The 19,294-nt window shown below is 31.6% G+C and overlaps 2 protein-coding genes across 17 annotated transcripts in view; one reads left to right on the forward strand and one right to left on the reverse strand.

The window, feature by feature from the left end:
* The window catches only part of LOC132750697 (inositol 1,4,5-triphosphate receptor associated 1-like), a 90,539-nt gene extending 81,936 nt beyond the window's left edge, over nucleotides 1-8,603 (forward strand). For all 16 annotated transcript variants that reach the window (XM_060740713.1, XM_060740710.1, XM_060740711.1 and 13 more), the window contains 4 exons: nucleotides 3,857-4,014; nucleotides 4,868-4,939; nucleotides 5,305-5,430; nucleotides 5,816-8,603. In XM_060740713.1, the coding sequence (XP_060596696.1) occupies nucleotides 3,857-4,014; nucleotides 4,868-4,939; nucleotides 5,305-5,430; nucleotides 5,816-6,008 (549 nt within the window). In that variant the 3' untranslated portion in view covers nucleotides 6,009-8,603. The remainder of the gene's footprint in view (nucleotides 1-3,856; nucleotides 4,015-4,867; nucleotides 4,940-5,304; nucleotides 5,431-5,815) is intronic.
* Nucleotides 8,604-9,684: 1,081 nt separating this feature from the next.
* On the reverse strand, nucleotides 9,685-18,915 carry LOC132750699 (wee1-like protein kinase 1-A). The gene is made up of 10 exons (XM_060740727.1): nucleotides 18,182-18,915; nucleotides 16,849-16,906; nucleotides 16,320-16,489; nucleotides 15,853-15,974; nucleotides 15,441-15,587; nucleotides 15,078-15,185; nucleotides 14,258-14,403; nucleotides 13,849-13,956; nucleotides 13,308-13,453; nucleotides 9,685-12,848 (listed from the first exon to the last, which is right to left on the reverse strand). The coding sequence occupies exons 1-10, from the start codon at nucleotides 18,778-18,780 to the stop codon at nucleotides 12,713-12,715; spliced, it is 1,740 nt and encodes a 579-aa protein (XP_060596710.1). The 5' UTR covers nucleotides 18,781-18,915; the 3' UTR covers nucleotides 9,685-12,712.
* Between the last annotated feature and the right edge of the window lie 379 nt (nucleotides 18,916-19,294).

The raw sequence follows: 19,294 nt of genomic DNA on the forward strand, positions 1-19,294 counted from the left end.
GTACTGGAGTCATGTGACATCCTAATGCATTGTGGTCTACTCACTGTTTATATATATGTGTATATATGAATAAACTAACAGCATGTTTTTACAATGAAATGCCAGTATTTTTTGCTGTATGTGCTAATTTAACATAGAAAATAATGTAATGACTATTTATACCTGCTGAATTTAATAAATATGTATATGAAAACGTTAATAATAACACCTTAGTATATACATATTACTGCTGTACCATATTATTCATATTTTACCTAATTCCATGTCCAAATACTCCTGATGCATGCAAGACTTAATTATACTTGGTATTTTACAAAATTTTCCTCACTCAATTATTATACATGCATATGGTATTTTCTTACAGGTAGATAAATATTTTGGAAGAAAAAAATGTATTTTCCTTTGAAATCACATGCATGTTTACTTTACAGAAATCTTAAGTTCATAACCTTTTTAATCCTAAAATGCATGATTGTTGAATATGCTTAAATTTACTATTTTAAAATTAAAGAAATCTCATATGTCGGCAGGGGACATATTTTAAATTCATGTAAGATACATAAATGGTATATTTTTGTCTATCACATCACATGGATGTCTCTTCATGCTAGTTCTGTGGTACAGATTTCATAAAACAAGATAGCAGTTGTAATAATTGATTGTAGATACATTAAAAGTAAATTATTTCTTAGCTCAACCTTTTTAAAAAAAATAAAGGAGCTATTGTCATGAGCCTCTTGTTGACATTGGTATGGTTTACCGTTTTATTAAGGTCCATTTCTTAGAAACTACCAAAGGTATTCGCACTTCAAATTTTGACTATATGTTCACAGTGTCAAAATGGTACACATTTTCAAAAGAGCAGAAAATTTATTTTTTGCAAAGGTTGTGCCAATTTTTCAACTGAATTTTATATTTTTAGCTCACCTGTCACAAAGTGACAGGGTGAGCTTTTGTGATCGCTTTTCGTCCGGCGTCCGGCGTCCGTCCGTCGTCCGTAAACTTTTGCTTTAAATGACATCTCCTCATAAACCACTGAGCCAATTTCATCCAAACTTCACAGGAATGTTCCTTTGGTGGTCACCTTTAAAAATTGTTCAAAGAATTTAATTCCATGCAGAACTCTGGTTGCCATGGCAAGCGAAAGAAAAATCTTTAAATATCTTCTTTTAAACAACCCCAAGAGCTAGAGCTTAGATATTTGGCATGAAACATCTTCTAGTGAGTGTCTACCAAGTTTGTTCAAATAAAAGCCCTGGGGTCAAAATTGGCCCCGTCCCAGGGGGTCATTGATTTTCCCTATATGCATATAGTAAAAACTTAAAAAATCTTCTTTTAAAGAACCCAAAGAGCTAGAGCTAAGATATTTGGCATGAAACATCTTCTAGTGAGTGTCTACCAAGTTTGTTCAAATAAAAGCCCTGGGGTCAAAATTGGCCCCGCCCCGGGGGGTCATTGATTTTCCCTATATGCATATAGTAAAAACTTAAAAAATCTTCTTTTAAAGAACCGTAAGAGCTAGAGCTAAGGTATTAAGCATGAAACATCTTCTAGTGAGTGTCTACCAAGTTTGTTCAAATAAAAGCCCTGGGGTCAAAATTGGCCCCGCCCCAGGGGGTCATTGATTTTCCCTATATGCATATAGTAAAAACTTAAAAAATCTTCTTTTAAAGAACCCAAAGAGCTAGAGCTAAGATATTAAGCATGAAACATCTTCTAGTGAGTGTCTACCAAGTTTGTTCAAATAAAAGCCCTGTGGTCAAAATTGGCCCCACCCCGGGGGGGTCATTGATTTTCCCAGTATATGCATATAGTAAAAACTTAAAAAATCTTCTTTTAAAGAACCATAAGAGCTAGAGCTTAGATATTTGGCATGAAACATCTTCTAGTGAATGTCTACCAAGTTTGTTCAAATAAAAGCCCTGGGGTCAAAATTGACCCCGCCCCAGGGGGTCATAGATTTTCCCTATATGCATATAGTAAAAACTTTAAAAATCTTCTTTTAAAGAACCCAAAGAGCTAGAGCTAAGATATTTAGCATGAAACATCTTCTAATAAGTGTCTACCAAGTTTGTTCAAATAAAAGCCCTTGGGTCAAAATTGGCCCCGCCCCAGGTGGTCATTGATTTTCCCTATATGCATATAGTAAAAACTTAAAAAATCTTCTCTTAAAGAACTCAAAGAGCTAGAGCTAAGATATTTAGCATGAAACATGTTCTAATGGGTGTCTGCCAAGTATGTTCAAATAAAAGCCCTGGGGTCAAAACTGGCCCCGCCCGGGTGGGGGGGGTCATTGATTTTCCTTATATGTGTATAGCAAAAACTTAAAAAACTTCTTTGAAAAAACCCAAATAGCTAGAGTTTAGATATTGAGCATGAAACATCTTTTAGTAAATATCTACAAAGTTTGTTCAAATAAAAGCCCGGGGGTCAAAACTGGCCCTGCCCCAGGGGTGTCATTGTTTTTAACTATATGTGTATAGTAAAAACTTTTAAAATCTTCTTTTAAAAAACCCAATGAGCTAGAAATTAGATGTTTAGCATGAAACATCTTCTTATGGGTGTCTACCAAGTCTGTTCAAATAAACAAATAAAAGCCCTTGGGTAAAAATTGGCCCGGGGTGGGGGGGGGGCCTATATACAGGTGAGCGACCTCAGGGCCATCATGGCCCTCTTGTTATTTTTTTTCCAAATCTAATTTTACAATGTTATGGTCCTCTTTTGGACAGGTAACCTTCAAAGCCATTTTCACACAGTTATTTCCCTTTTAGACTTGGTTTCAACTTTACTATTCAGCACTGAGATAAATGGAGCGTTCTGTCTATGGACAGCTCTTTTATTACATGTTTTAGCCTTTTATATACTTTTACTTATCAAAACATTACAATTTAAGATTTTTAGAATATGATGACAGTTGTGTGTTTGACATGTAGATTAGATATAATTATATCAGAATGTGATACAATATCAACTGTTGTGTGCTGACTAGAATGCCACCAGTTATATCCCAGGACCTTTAAACATGTGAAATATTACCTCTATCAAGCTTGCTGCCTTATCTATTCTGATTTACAAATAAATAACCACATATATATTTCAGATCATTTGAGCCGCGTCACAATAAAACCAACATTGTGTGTTTGCAACCAGCATGGATCCAGACCAGCCTGCGCAGTCTGATCAGGATCCATGTTGTTCGCTTACCAACCCTATTACAAGTAAAGAAACTGAAATCGAAAAGCATGGATCCTGATCAGACTGCGCGGATGTGAAGGCTGGTCTGGATCCATGCTGGTCGCAAACGCACTATGTTGGTTTTGTCGTGACGCGGATCATTTATAGAAATAAGTTACTTTAAAATTGATTCAGCATTGATAATAACAATTATATTGCTTGCTACTTATTCAAATGTAAAAACTTCTTTTATTTGCATTCAACTAAAGCTTTTACTCTATAGAATATTTCAATAAAAAATAAATGAAAATGTAGTTTTCATATATTAGATAATTATTTATCTCATGATTTAATGTAAGCTCTAGCTGAATTAATGAAAAGGTTCATATATATATATATATCTGCATATTTTACAACCGGTAGTTTCTTTGGTTATAAAGCTTAACATAGAGATTGATTATAAATCAAGACAATTTCATTGGTCCATTTTCAACCTTGAATCAGCCAATCACAGCCTAGAGTTTAGACTAGTCTCTTCCTTTAAGTTTTATAACCAAAATTCAATCACATTACTTTTTCCCAATGCATGACGAATGGACAGAATCTTTTCATTAATTCATTAAATATTTCAATTTTGATTTTAAAGTTTATGTATTTAAGCCTGTAGATGTTGTTTTTGCAGGATGCACGTAGCAGATTCCAGGCAGTGATTGCATCTACGACAGTAAAAACTGCAGTAGCTAACACATTACGGCGAGCATCACTAGAGAAACAGAACCATGTGCAGCATGTAACTCCGGCAAACACACCCCAAGTTTCCCGCGATAATTCATCAGATAGGTAAATACTGTGAGCCTAGCCATGGCAAAACCAATATAGTGTGTTTGCGACCAGCATGGATCCAGACCAGCCTGCGCATCCGCGCAGTCTGATCAGGATCCATGCTGTTCGCTATCAGTTTCTCTAATTGTAATAGGGTTTGTAAGCAAACAGCATGTACCCTGATCAGACTGCGCGGATGCACAGGCTGGTCTGGATCCATGCTGGTCGCTGACGCACTATGATGGTTTTGTTGTGACGCAACTCCTTTCATCTTGCTCTGTGTATTATTCTTACATACTTATATAATATATCTTTTATATAAAAGTTGTAAATACTATTCTATGGAAAGGTAAAATGTTTCCATAGTAATTTAAAATTCTTTCATTATAAGGATGTTTACTATTAAAATTTTGTTGAAATATCAAAATTCTCACATGATGCAGCTGTGAGTTACATGATATTTTTCATGTGCATATATTGCATTAAACCTGCCTTGAAAATAGTATCATTTTGAAACACTCAAGTGAGCATTTTTCAAATATTCATGATTAGTTGTACTATGAAAATATTATTGTGTTTTTATTTACAAAACATTGTTAGAAGACTTAACAATTAGTGATATTTACAAGGATAATTTACAGTGTAGTTACTGCCCTTGATCACAGTGGCATATGCTTGTATTATATGGATTTAGATGTAATGTACACTTCAAGTTGATTGTTATGTATGGTTGATGTATATTTTAATGTTCTTCAAGAATGTGTATAGCTTGTACAGCAAATTGCCACTTGAACAACAAAGGGTGGCAAATTATAACATCTCACTGGAGGATATCTGTAAAAAAATATAACCTATTTGTTTTCTTTTTCAGCCCAAACAAACACATTGATGTTCAAGATAAAGAAAAACAAAAGAATTTAGAAGAAGAAGCTTTTAAAAAGGGGTAATATATATGCTATAATAGTTTCTTATTATATCACTATTACTTACTTGAAAACAGTTATTTTTATATTCAGTGTTTGTGAGATGATTGATAATAAGTGGTACGATTTGTGCTGATGCAAGCATAAATCTTGTTAAGACATAAAAATGTATTTACAACAGGTTATATAATATTTATACAGTAAGACCACTTTAGAATGAACAAGCTTATTTGATTTATATTATAATGCACTGTTAATATTATTTGAATTGTCTGGTATTGTGGGTTCAAGCCCTACTCAAGTTGCATACAATATACTTCAAATGTCACAAGTACCGCCAATATTGTAAGATTTTATGTGCATATATTTATTATATTTACACCAGATATGAGCAAGGTATGCGTGCAAGTCTCGGTCAAGATTTGTCCAGTCTACGAGAACAACAGAATAACATCAATGAAAGTTTGGGAGAAATTATGGACTCTATTGATAACCAGATCGAAGAACCAAAGTAAGTTTCTCTGTATGTGTAAATACATTTGTCCTGCATTTCTTATTGATTTCTGTATTACACATTTCAACAAACTGTAATAATCTTTTATTTTTGCACTTCTTTTAAAACTTGAATTAAAGACATCAAATTAATTCTTACCAAGCTAAATATCTTGAATTGACCTGTGTGTCCTACAGTCTGGATAAAAACCATTCATTATTTTTTAAGAAAATTTCAAAATATGGACTGACTGAACAACAAACAGTGCAGACCATGATCAGCTGGCACAGATGTGCCTGAATATGTTGCCACCCATAATTATATTTAACTCAGTATTTGATTACAGATACTGTTTCCGCTGTTCCTTGCTTTACTGCAGAGGCATTTTGTTTTACTTTTTCAGAAGTCTAAAAGAATTGCTGACAGAGCGTTTTCATGAAGCGGTACCAAAGATTAAAATATCTGGTTGGAGAATAAGAATGACAATGGGCTGTTTCTTCATAGTGATGGCAGTACTATCAGTGATTATCTCCCTTTTCCCCGCCAGCTCGGCATCTCTCATAGACTATAGACATTATGGCAGACCACCACTTTAATGTTACACATTGTTTAGTTTTATTACATTTTACAAATTTCGGGACAAGCTTTATTTTTTTCGATTGTCTTTCAGACAAGATTTTTAATTTTTGAAATTTTGTTTTCGAAACATCTTAAGTTAGATGTTTTTCAGCTGTTGAAAATGTTTTAAACAATGATGTGACATATATAAAAAGGAAACATGGTCGAAGGAGAATTCAGTGTTAATACTGAGGTTATTTGCCAGGCATTCAGTGATGGCAAACAATTTAGCAATCCAATTATAAACATTTGCAATATTGATTAACAATAAATTAGTATAATTGTAGAAGTGAGTTGTATGCGGTGTAATCTTTAGTCATCCAGAATTTTATCCTGGACATAAGTTTCTATTGTTCTTACAAACTTTCTGTTTAACTACATAACATTCAAGTTGTATTTACAAAATATCTAGAAGTAAAAAATAAGTTATTTCAACTTGTTTAGTATACTAAACTTGTATCATTTGTGACATGTAATATTGAATATATTATTTTTACATGAATGTTATTTCAAATCAGATCTTTTAGATTGTCTATAGGTAAAATAATTGTACTAATGTTTTAACTTATAAAAGCTGTTGTTAAATTTTTAAACTTTATTTGTTGATTATTGGCACATACTTGGCAAAATTTAAAGGAAAAAAAAATAAGTCATAATTTTGCCTTATGCTTTTCTAAGTAAAGATAAAGATCCAAGAATGTAAATTACATTGCAACACTTTCTTATACAAAATAAAATGCTTTTCTTTTCATGTTTTTTGTTTTTGTTTTTTTTTCGAAACCTTTTTGTTTAATGTTAAGATAAGTACATGTATTTTTCGAATGTAAGAACAGATTGTGAAATGTTGTGATGCAGAATGATAAATATAGGACTGTTGATGTTAAAAGAATGGTGCTATAACATTGTATGTTATTCAAGAACTCATGTTTTACACATAATGTTTGATATGGTTATAGAACAAAACTTAATATTGGTAAACCTGCCTCTGTTAACTTTTGTTAAAATTATAAAAGGTTACTTAAAAAGTATATAAACCACGAACCAAAAGCCTTGTTACAGGGGATAAATATCTTACTAAAAAAATGCAATGTCATGAAAGCAATAACGTAAATTCAGTAAAAAGGGTTTTGTTCACACAATATTCAGTAAGGGTTTTGTTCACACAATATTCAGTAAAAAGGGTTTTGTTTACATAATATTCAGTAAAAAGGGTTTTGTTCTCACAATATTCAGTAAAAAGGGTTTTGTTCTCACAATATTCAGTAAAAAGGGTTTTGTTCTCACAATATTCAGTAAAAAGGGTTTTGTTCACACAATATTCAGTAAAAAGGGTTTTGTTTACACAATATTCAGTAAAAAAAAACATATCAATTATTGTAATATAGAATGGCTTCATGTTTGACAATGTTCTATTCTTAAATCTACTTTTCTCAATCAAACAATCAAAATATTTTTAAAATCCTACCGATTTGCAGTTTGCATTTTTTTCATTGATTGCTTTTTATTGAGGGATTTTGGTCTTTTGTTGACTAGTATGATAATCAAATTATAATCTGTTGGTTAACAGTACAACACAACTGCACATTGTACAAATTGTTTATCCCTACATCCAGTTTCTACAAATTGAATCTTATTATTGTGATAGTGCTGTATACTTTGATATGAGATAGTGCTAAAATGACTTTTATTTTGAAATTTATACATAAATTTGTTAACTAGAATAATAATTACATGTATTCTATAAGCAGGTGTTCTACACAGAATGTTAACATGTTCTGTAAACAGTTAGATGACAAAAGACTTTGTAACATAAACAGTTTTAACTCTTTGACAAGGACATATTACGGGCACTCGATGATATATACAGCTTCTACTCAGAATATCTAAACATTTCTATATAGAAAGCTTGAATTCTACTCAGATGTTTCATTTACAGCTAGAAGGCTTTAATGTTACTATAGCAATTTAACTATGCATTCATCCTCCTATACAAACATGTCTCATAACCTATCTATAAAAATAAGTTGGTTAAATTTTGTGCAATATAAACTTTTTGAACATAAAACATGTATCATTTTCCAGAATTTATAAGAACTTAATGATTATATCTTATTAGCTGTATGGTTTGCCCTGTATAAGAGTATTTGGGACTAAAATGTTGTTATAATTTTGAAATGTCTCTTAAAAGAACTAAATCTTTCTCATGAAATGATATCTTCCCAAAAACTTCCTAGAAAAAGGACGAAAGGGAAATTCGTCATTATTTCAAAATAATCCCAATTCTTTAATGATGAATATTGGATTTTAACAACCGTACTGATGCAAGTTTTGTTTGGACAGTTTATACAAGGCAATATAACATTGTATATCATATTCCATGAGACAATATTTACCTACCTGTAAGTTATTTATTTCATCATCTTTGTTCCTCCTTGTTTATTTTTTTTTTCAATTTTATGGAAATCCAAGATGTATGTGATATAATATATTATTACACTGATACCTGTTGTTACCATAATTTGTATATAGTGTTATAAGTCCATTGTTGTTAATAAACTGTTCATTTTATCAAAGTTCTTTCTTATCTTTTTGTCAAATACAACTTGTGACCGAGTGAGTGTGTATAAGGCCATTTTGTATTCGAGTTTATTTATACTCGCCACTGGTTGCCCATATGGTCGAGTCCTCCAGAGAGAGTATTAGTCATTTTAGATTTTGGAGGATAGTGCAAGATACAGAAAGATGCCCTAATTCTAGAATCTTCTTGTTCTTCAACATGCCAAAGGTTTAAGTACTCAAACACAGGACCTCAATTTAAAGTATCATCCGTAAGACCGATTAGTAATTTTGTCAAGATCACAAATCTTTCGCTTTAATTGATTGAGTTGTGCTGTAGGTAGGTCTGTGACAAGAAAAATAACCTTTATATCGTCTTTTAATTATATTATTCCCTTTAGTATTGGAAATTGAAGTTTAGTATGCCAGTTTGAATTTCTGAACCATGAATAATATTCATATAAATCTCAACATTTCTACAGCGTCATTATAGACCACTGACCAAGAGCCTTAACTCTGGTATGGACTTTTAGTGATTTAACTCTGTAAAACTTAGTGACTAACTGATGACTAACAGTCAAATATTCCGGGGGAGATACTTTGTTTTCTGGATATTATAAATCCTACCCCCCACCCCCCTCCGATAGGTTTTAAAATTGCTGTGCAACACTCCTGATAGTAGCTCTGATGTGAATGTTACACACAAGACGAGACTGGTGTATAGGTCATGATAATAGGTCATATTGAGAGAGTTATCCCAAGTTGTGCTACACTTCGTGCAGTGTTGGATGGTACAAACAATAATAGATACGTAATATGCAAGAAAAAGAATCAAACACCGTCTGTCGGTGCAGACAGGAATATGTAGCTCTCGGGGTTACTGTTTAGCGGAAACTCTGCAAAGCCTCATTACCGCCGTAAACAGTCACCCTTGTCTAGATATTCCTGTCTGTACCTGCAACCGGTGTAAGATTCATATAGGTTTGCATTGGTTCAATTTGGAAATGTGGGTAGAATCTATTGCTGTCCACAAGGGTTACGGAATTACCATTCTAGAATCACACTATACCCTGGAGTAATATTTTTACAAACACATGCTTATTTATTAGAATACCTTTATTTACAATATTTTCTATCTAAGATTTGGCATAAATTCCATGCACACTGGAAATTATCACTTTACACAATGTAATTTCTCCATTTGTACAAGCATATAAAATCATTTAAAAGCACTGATAACAGGAGATAAAAATATCAAATATTAAAACTGCATAAACACGTAGAAGACATGACATATAGAAAACATAAAACATCAGATAAATCATACAAACAAATGCATCAATACAGTGAGAATTCATGAGTAAAAGCTTACTTTTGTATCTCTTATACAGCAAAAAAAAAAAATGTAAAAAATTAACTAACCAATTATCCGACATTGATCCTAAATGTTTTGATCAATTTGAATTTGATTCCTGAATATTGTTTAATGGTAAATGACATTTACATGAAAGAAATTATTAGACAAGAAATCATCCTGTAAAGAAAATTGAACTTTATAGCAACATTCCACCATGATTATCTTCTAATTTAGACACAAATATAAACTAATACACATGATTTTCTCAGTAAAAATTGTGCAAATATTGAAACTAAATCGTTACTTGGAATGGTGTATAACAAACAACAATGCTTGAAAATGTGCAGTAAAAAAAACAAATCATAAAATATTTACAAAAATTATTTCAAGCAACATGAAAAAAATGTTGAATGAAATAAAAATTTTGTTTTGTAAAAACTTATGAAATTCTGCCTTATTTTCAAACATTTCTACATTCTATGTAAACATGATCTAATAATGGAGTAAATGAGATTAAAATGAAAAATAAAATTGTTTTAAAATGTTGGAATTTCTTTTCCTTTCACTTTAATAGAATAAAAGATTATCATAAGGACTAAAATAAGTGTAACTTTCATAATAAGATCACAATACAACATACATGAAATAAATCACTCTCGCCGCTCCTTTCATTACACAGACATTCATCAATAAATACTGCCTACAGTCTATAGTCTTATGTAATTCATTCTCTCTCGCAAATAGTATTATACAAGCTGTCTTCAAAGATAACTATTATCTGCCTCTGTATTGACTTTATTCCCCATTCTTGTGCAAAAAAAGACATTGAAAATGAAATATTAAATTATTTGCACACTATCAACAGTTTTATTGAAAATATACCTCTTTTTGACAATAATTTTTATAATTCTTTTTATCATCCTAAAAATTTATTCAGAACAAAAAAAAAATGCATGGTATTAAATAATCATTTATTAGTAATATCTATATTCGAATCAATCATATAGTTAAATTTGATCAGATTTTTATTTCTTGGTTACTTTTCTATTTCATCATAAAGTTCATCAATATTTTGTTTTAAAAAATTAACAACACAAAACCCCACTTAATTTGAAAAAAGGTGACTATAGAAAAAAGAATAAACACAAGTCCAGCTTCAAACACATTGTTTCATCAATACTCTAATATACCTTACACATACATCATTCAAATCTAAAATATAAAAGAAAATATGAAAAAAGAAAAAACTTCAAAAATTTTGAAAATAATTGTGTTCCTTATTAATAGTAAAATAACTTCAGATCAAAAATAGCATTTAAAATTCCATAACAAGCAAAGTACAATCAGGTCCAATAGCATCAAGGCAATGTGAAAATAATCAAATTCAAAAATGCAGTGAAGCCCTACACCACTGTGTTATTCTTGTGTAAGCTATTCATCACACCACACATTTTTAGGAATTACTCCATTAATAATTTGTTCTAATTCAGTAAACTTTCATCATTTTCTGTATTAAGAAATGGAATTTACAAGAATTTCACAAATACTGCCATCATGACGACTGGTGCCGACATAACAGCTTGAAAAATCTTCGTAACATAAACACAGAAATTGATGAAATTATCTGAATTGAAAACAAATTTTTAACAGATGTATTGCATTTCATCTAGAGACAAATATATTTAGTCTATCATTGTAGCACACAGTTTAGTGAACACATTTTGATAAGCACCATTGTCCAAATCTATCTCAACATTTCAAGTCAGTACTTAAGGAATTATGTTGTTAGCCTATATATTATTATTCCTTACTTACATTTAACAAATCACATTATTTTTAGTAGAAAATATATTCAGAGTGATCTAGGACGGAATGACAAGTTACAGCAATCAATGCATTGAATTATGTCATTAAGAAAACAGATTATTCTACGGGATATGTAGTTATTTGAAACTTTACCCTCGATTACCCTCCTAACCTATCTATCAACTATTTAAAGCTATATTTCCAAGTTGTTTTTGACTATTTTGTTGTTAAGCTACATTACCTTATTTATATATTTGAGTTTTTATCAAAATCACCTATATTTTGCAAATTCGTAAAACTTTAAAGCATGAAAATACATCTAAAATAAAAACATCTGAAGTTTGTAAAATCCTATGTTAAAAACGAAAGGAATAACCTCTTTCCAAGTTCAAAGTTTTTAAAGTGGGGATCAATCAATTTATTCTTTAATTCACTTAAGTACCAACTTAAAACACGAGATATTACAGGACATCTATATATACAAAATAATTGTCTATATACAATGTAAGAATTTTTAATGCAGCACAAAATCACAGTTATCACCCAACTTCTCATCTCCCTTCTTTATCACAACTTCTCACTTTCTGTCAACTTTTTGCCCCTTTTTTGTTTCATATTTTTTGTCAATTCCATAGTACACACTCAAATATATTTAAAAACAAATCCAACCGCCAGATTTAGATTTATTCAAAAATAATGATGCAACACAATAGAATTGTTTTTCTATTTTTTTTTATACTCATTATTTTTATAATCACTTTAAAGTTTGTTCAATTCCCAAAGAAATATATTTCATATAAAGATTTTAAAGAAACAGATAATCAATTTATTATACTTGATTGCAAAGTCATTTGATGCCCTATATTTGATTCAACTATCACTTTTGTCAAGATTTAAATTAACTAGCTGTATAAAATACTGTTGTCTTTATAATTCATTCAAATATTTTATTTGTGGATGTTCTCAGAAAGCTGACAGACTCATACTCCTCTTCATCTTGTTGCCTAGCAACCGTGGGTTACCTACTGTTAGTCGTGGTAATGTAAATTTAGAACTTGGCACATTCTGGGTCAAACATTTGGTTGCTTCTACAAGTTTTCTGAAAGAAAATAAAACAAAACAATGTTATAAAATAGAAAAGAAAAATTGAAAATAAGAGACTCAGAAATGGACTTTTTTGCAAAATAGTTGATGAAAAAACTTTTCCCTAACAGTTCATCACAATGCCAAAGACCCAATGTAAACAAAACTATTTTTTGTAATACTAATAGTTTCTACATAATACATGTATATTAATCCCTTAATGTTTACTGATTTTTATCAATTTGATCAGCAATAGTTACACACCTATAACAACAGTCTAGGCCAGGCTTGGTCTAGACAGGCTATCCTGTACATAAATATTGTCCAACTTGACACTTTTTCTATGTTTTCTCAAGATAACCATCTAAGATATTTAAAATCCCTTGAACTAATTATGGACTGCCAAAATCCAAGCAGACCAAATAGAGCTGGGTAAGTTCATTACATAATCATGGTAACAAGTAAACTGACTTACTGTGATAGAAGTTGGTTCTTGAATCTCTCTTCATTCAATTCTTTTTTCAACTGAGCTCTCGATTTTTTCCCCTGGAGGGAAAGTGCAGGATGTTGCGATACAGCATGGGAAGTCGGACGTTGTTTTGGGTCAGCATGTACCATACTCTGAAATAATTATAAAAAGTTTCATAAAATAACAATCAAGAACTTGGTACATCAATATTCAATACTCGTACAGATGTCCATAGCAACTTATTCATAAGCTCAAACCGAAATCATACTATATTTGTCCAGCTTACATGTACACATACTATATCGACTGCTATATACTCTTTATTCATTTGACTAGAGCTGTCATCGATAGAAACAATATTTTCAAATGAAATCATTTAAACATGTAAATTGTATGAAAGTGAATGAGAGACAAGTAATTATAGGTAGTAAACAATATATCGGTGTATTGTTGATATTTGTCATCCGATATCAATATATCGTTGATATGCTTTGCACTTTATCAATGACAGCTCTACATTTAACACAAAAAGTTAGAAATATTATACCTTCAGTAATTCATTAAGTTGTTGAGAGTAGTGGGGTAGGTCTGGTAGCTCCCCTCTTCTTATGGCATGCCACTCATCTCCGTTCTTAGGTAACTCACCACCTCCACCCTGAAACAATACATTACCAAATGTTAACTTCTTGTCAAGCAGCATTGTGCAAAACATCATATTTCAAAAAATAACAAATAACTAAATAACGCAATCAACTTCTGCATTTAATAACAACATTTTAAAATGAAAATCTAATTTAATCAATTAACTTTAACATATAAGAAAAATATTGCTTGCTTGTTTATCTTAAAGCAAAACTAATTAAAGCATTCAAATATCATGGTTATTTTAAAATACATGCATTAGTTTGCTGAACATACATTCATATATAAAATAATTATTAAAACACTCTACTCACCAGTTCAAACATAGTAAGTCCAAGTGAGAAAATGTCGGCTTTCGTTAAATGATCGTAGTTTTCTGCGAGGATTTCACTGGCCAGATATCTACAGTCACCATCTTCTACACACGGGTTTGTTACTGATGTTACTAAACCAAGATCACCTATAAAATAAAAATTATTTTATATTTCTTGTTATATTAGGGAAAATCAAACATGGAAATAAATTATACTTGAATTAATATAAGCCTTTTTTCTAGTCCATTTAAGTCATATCTATGTGATATCTTAAGTCTCAAGACCTGCTGGTTGCTTTAAAATGTACCCATGCAACCAAGGCAGACCACGATCAGTAGACTAGTCTATGCCATCTGAACATGGTCTGCACTTTTTGCTTTTTAGTCAGCACTGAGTAGATTTTTTTGTAATTTTCCAAAAAAAAAATAAATAAAAAATGGTCTTGTCCAGAATAAAAAAGATAGACCAGTTCATTTAAAATATTACGTGTGGCAAGTGTTAACAATGGTATAAAAAATCTTGGCAAAATATCACCAAGTGTGGGATAAGAGAATAAAGTTTTTCTTAGAAATAGATAAACAGAACATTTATTTTATTTCAACCTTCTTCTCAACCCAGATTCATCTTGTCAATATTAAGTATTACAGTAAAATGTTATGATCTTTTTGGAAAAGAAGCTTACACAGCTCTGACAAAGCTATGTTACATAATATGAAATACCTTGTTTAAAAATTCCCAAAGAGATGTGTCATACCTAATACTTTATCTTCAACAAATCTTTTATCAATTCAATTCACTTACATTAAGCACAAGAACTCACCTATTTTATATATAACAGCTTCCTCAAATTCATCCTCTTCCTCGCATGACTCGAGGCCACTTTCTGGAGATTGTAACAGTTTCGGATTCCGATGTATGAATATGTTACCTGGAAATTAAAATTTCAACAGTTATCTTTTCATTCATTGAAAAAAACTTAATATTTTCCGCCCTTATATTTGCTTAAAGTATTAACTAAAATCTATCATTAAAACCAGCGGCAGGTGAGCGCATTAAATAGAATGTATCTGAAATGTTTCTTTGCGACTGCATGATGATGCTACATATTATTGGTTTATTTAATTAAAGGGGTAAATTGATTTTTTCTTTGTTATTTTTCAAACAATGTGTAATTATAACTTACCAGGTTTTATATCCAAGTGTACAAGATTCTGTGAATGTATATAACGAAGACCTTGTGCCACTTGATATAAAATTTGTACAAGTTCCGGTTCCGAGAAATGTCCACCTGTCCGTCTGTGTTCCTCTACATACTCGGCTAAACTACCACCTGAAAGTCAAATTTGAACATTTTTTTCCTTATATTCATAAAAATCAAACATACTAATACCATTATTATCAAGAAAGTGTTCCTATTATAGACCTTCATTAAAGATTAATGTAAAATTTTGTATGTTTTTATGGAATGTCTTCATCTTACTTATGGAATAGTTTAAAAGCCAGTTAAGGATTAAGGACCAATGTGAAAAATGTCCTGATTTGTAAATATCTAAACTTCAACTGTAACAATTATAGACTTAATAATATCTACATACCATTACAATATTCATTCTGTATAAACATGTGATCTTCCTCGGCCCAGGCAGAATAGTATCGTACCACATGGGGGTGTTTCCCTAGCACAGCGTGGGCATATACTTCATTCAGGGCATTACGTCTATAACAAAAACATAAATATTTAATCATGTGTTCATAAATAAAGAGATGGGGAAAATACAAGGTGCAAATTGAATCACAGTGTTCTCACAGGTTCGTAGCATCAACATTAGTTTACAGACTCCTTAAAACTATTAGAAAATATACAAAATTAAATTTAAATTAAGACATATTTCTTAGTCTGCAAAACTAGAATTCCAGGTAAATATATCTTAGTTTGCAAAACTTGAATTCCAGGTAGAATGTTAAAAGTGAATCTGATACTCAGATGATAGTTGTCCTATTATAAATGTGTAATGCTTGTAATACTATTAAAGCTAGCTAACTAGGGTATTAAAAAACTTACTCATATACACTTCCAGCTACTGGAGTTTTTGACTTCTTAATAGCATAAGTACATCCATCTAATCTATGAACACATTTATACACACTTCCAAAAGCTCCATCACCTAGTTTACATACTTCATGGAATTCTTCATTGTATCGAGATGTGTTGATCTCGTGTAATGCAAGTTTCTGAAAATGATGTTAATAATATAATAAAAAACCAGATATTTCAATATCATTTTAAAATTTTGACCATTTAATAGTGCCAAACTAAAAACAGAATCATATTATATAGTGTGAAAAATGAAAGACAGCACAATTTTTACAGTATTCCTCTTTTCAGTTAAATATCATTTTATTGTAATACAGGGGTTTATTACTGCCTCTTGAGAACAGATCTATTTTTTCAGAGCCTATCCGAGAAGAAAAATACAAATATAAACTCTATATTATAAAAAAAAATTGCTTTAAGTTTGTCCTGACAAGATCTGTAATGTCACTGAAATAATATGTGAAATAATATGTGAAACACTGAACACATGTCTTACTTTAGCTGCTGGCATATCACCATCCACCTCATCTTCCATAGATTCATCAAGGATACTCCTGTAAAACAAATATGACCAATGAAACATATCGTATAAAGTCCATAAAAAGCTCCTCAAAATGTTAATCTGTTAAGTGGTATAGTAAAAGTATAGTTATAAATGATTTTAATAAATGTAATGGATAATTGGATATATTAGTTAATATAACAATAAAACAAATTTCTTTTCTATGATAATTAATAACTTAAAAATTTAACTAAACAACAAAATGCTAGTCCTGTCTAAAGCAACAATTGTTATCATGAGTGTTTGATATCAAGCGTATTTGTCATAGATGTGAATAATGAGTCATTTAATTCCTGTTTTAAGGAACATGACTCATCCCTCTTTACAAGGTCTCAAATGACTTGTGGTAAAGATTTCATTTTATCTTTGCAATGGGTTAGCACAATTTAACTATAGGGCTGCAATTATTCACCGAATGTTTGATTTGATCCGGCACCCCAATTTGATTATTTTTCGATATGATTTGTTTGTCTTTGACAATTCTGTTTATTTGCTCTTAAAAATGAGTGGCCCTTTTAGTTTTTTGACTTTCTGATTTGCTTAAGTGAAAAACACTGTGCACTCACTGATTGGATGATCGAGTTAAATAAACTAATCGCGTGTAACATAATGAAGCAATAGACTTTTCAAAGATGGACTAAAACTCACATTTCTTTATGTTTATTTTTTGGCGTGAATAAAGTGGGTCGCTCTATTTACCCCAAGACACCCTAAGACTACCCCAAGACACCCTTAGACACCCAAGACAACCCAAAGACACCCCAAGACTACCCCATGGGTGTCTTGGGGTAAATAGACCGACCGGAATAAAGTTGTTGTATTTGACAACAGAATAAAATAGTTGCTCACAAAACCAGCTTCCAATGTATCAGAAGGAACCGTTACACCTCTATTCAACTGTGTTACCATACCAGCTACACCAGTGTAATAACATTTTGATAATATTTAACCCTTGCTACAAGGGGGCAAATGCCCGTCTACGCAAAAATAGGGGCAAAAGTACTAGAATCCTCACATTCTATTGCCTCGAGACAACTAGATAATATAATAACTTCGCGCTAACCATTCCTCCTCTATGACATTTAAATTAACCATATTTTCTATCTGGTTTGATAATATGTATGCTTAAAATATTTAAAGGGTTACATGACTTACTACAATTGGCCAAATTTATTATGCACTTTTTATGAAGGACCTTTTATGAATTTCTTTTTCAATTAACAACCTGACCCAGATTTGATTTCATGTTATGCTAAGTGAAATATACCTTTCTAACTCTGTACGACTTCTCTTCCCACTCCCACAGTAACCAGAATCATTCTGGTTACCCTGTGGACTAGGGGTAAAAGGGTTTACATTAGCTTGAGGTCTATCTACAGCAATTCTTGGTTTATCACCAGTAGGTCTTCGTTTTCTTGCTTTCTCCAGCAATGACTTAGGTGTATGCGGTGTGTCAAATAGTCTTAGAGCACGTAATTTTCTGTGTGGTGGCGACATATCTCCGCCATCTGGACTCAAAACCTCCGATCCAGGAACTTGTTGTGCTTCCTCCTCAACTTCGTCCAAACCAAAAGGGGTCGGCGAAAATCGCCTCCGCCTTGTGAATCTTCTAGACGCCTTTGGGCTTGAAATCATAGCACATTCTGGAATATCAAGTTCAAGAAATTCTGGTGACTGATCGTCATAATTATTTGACAAATGTTTCCGCACTGGTGAACACATAGGGCTAGATCCTAACACGGAATCTTCATCATGGCCACTTCCGTCATCAGAATCTTGAAAATTTAAAGTCCGAATCAAGTTCTCCTCTCTCCTTTTCATAAAAGGTTTACGCTTTAATCCACTCTTAGGTTTACAAAGAGCCATTTTGGCAACACACACTTAATGAATCCAACATAAAAGTAATTAAAATCCTTCACAATATTTGAAAATAACCAACAATTTCACCTGTGATCAAACGTAAATAAATCCCATCACGCCTTTCAGATTTGGCGGGTCCGTTATTCACGTGGTCGGTTTAACCAATCAAATTCGTTTGTACTGAGTAATATTTCTCACGCTTCATTTGGTTAAAGTCTGTTTCAAAATTGCGTCGCCACAGGCGATAATTTCGGCAATGATGCGTGTAAAATAAGTTCTGGTTGAAACCGGATCGGTCTGGTTGTCATAAGAGTGTTTGATAATGAAGATTTTATCTTTAAATTGCATTTAGTGTACATATTCTTCTCCATTATAATGCAGTTTTGTTGCAAAGATTAAAGTTTGGTTAACGCAATCAGAAATGTCTAAAAATAGATTTGTTAGGCCGGTTTTCAAGATATTTTGAATAGTCAAAATTTACGATATCAAGCGGTATATTCAAAAAGCGGAGAAAAAAGTT

Source organism: Ruditapes philippinarum, unplaced genomic scaffold (assembly GCF_026571515.1).
Source record: "Ruditapes philippinarum isolate M1 unplaced genomic scaffold, ASM2657151v2 ctg1423_1_1_1_1, whole genome shotgun sequence".
Classification (NCBI taxonomy): domain Eukaryota; kingdom Metazoa; phylum Mollusca; class Bivalvia; order Venerida; family Veneridae; genus Ruditapes; species Ruditapes philippinarum.

Bases quoted from the DNA above. Each gene is read 5' to 3' on its own strand.
- LOC132750699 (XM_060740727.1), bottom strand. From the start codon at position 18,780: ATGGCTCTTTGTAAACCTAAGAGTGGATTAAAGCGTAAACCTTTTATG. The intron at 15,588-15,852 runs GTATGTAGATAT...TTTGACTTTCAG, and splicing joins ACAGAATGAATATTGTAATG to GTGGTAGTTTAGCCGAGTAT. The intron at 13,454-13,848 runs GTATAATATTTC...TAATTATTTCAG, and splicing joins AACTTAATGAATTACTGAAG to AGTATGGTACATGCTGACCC.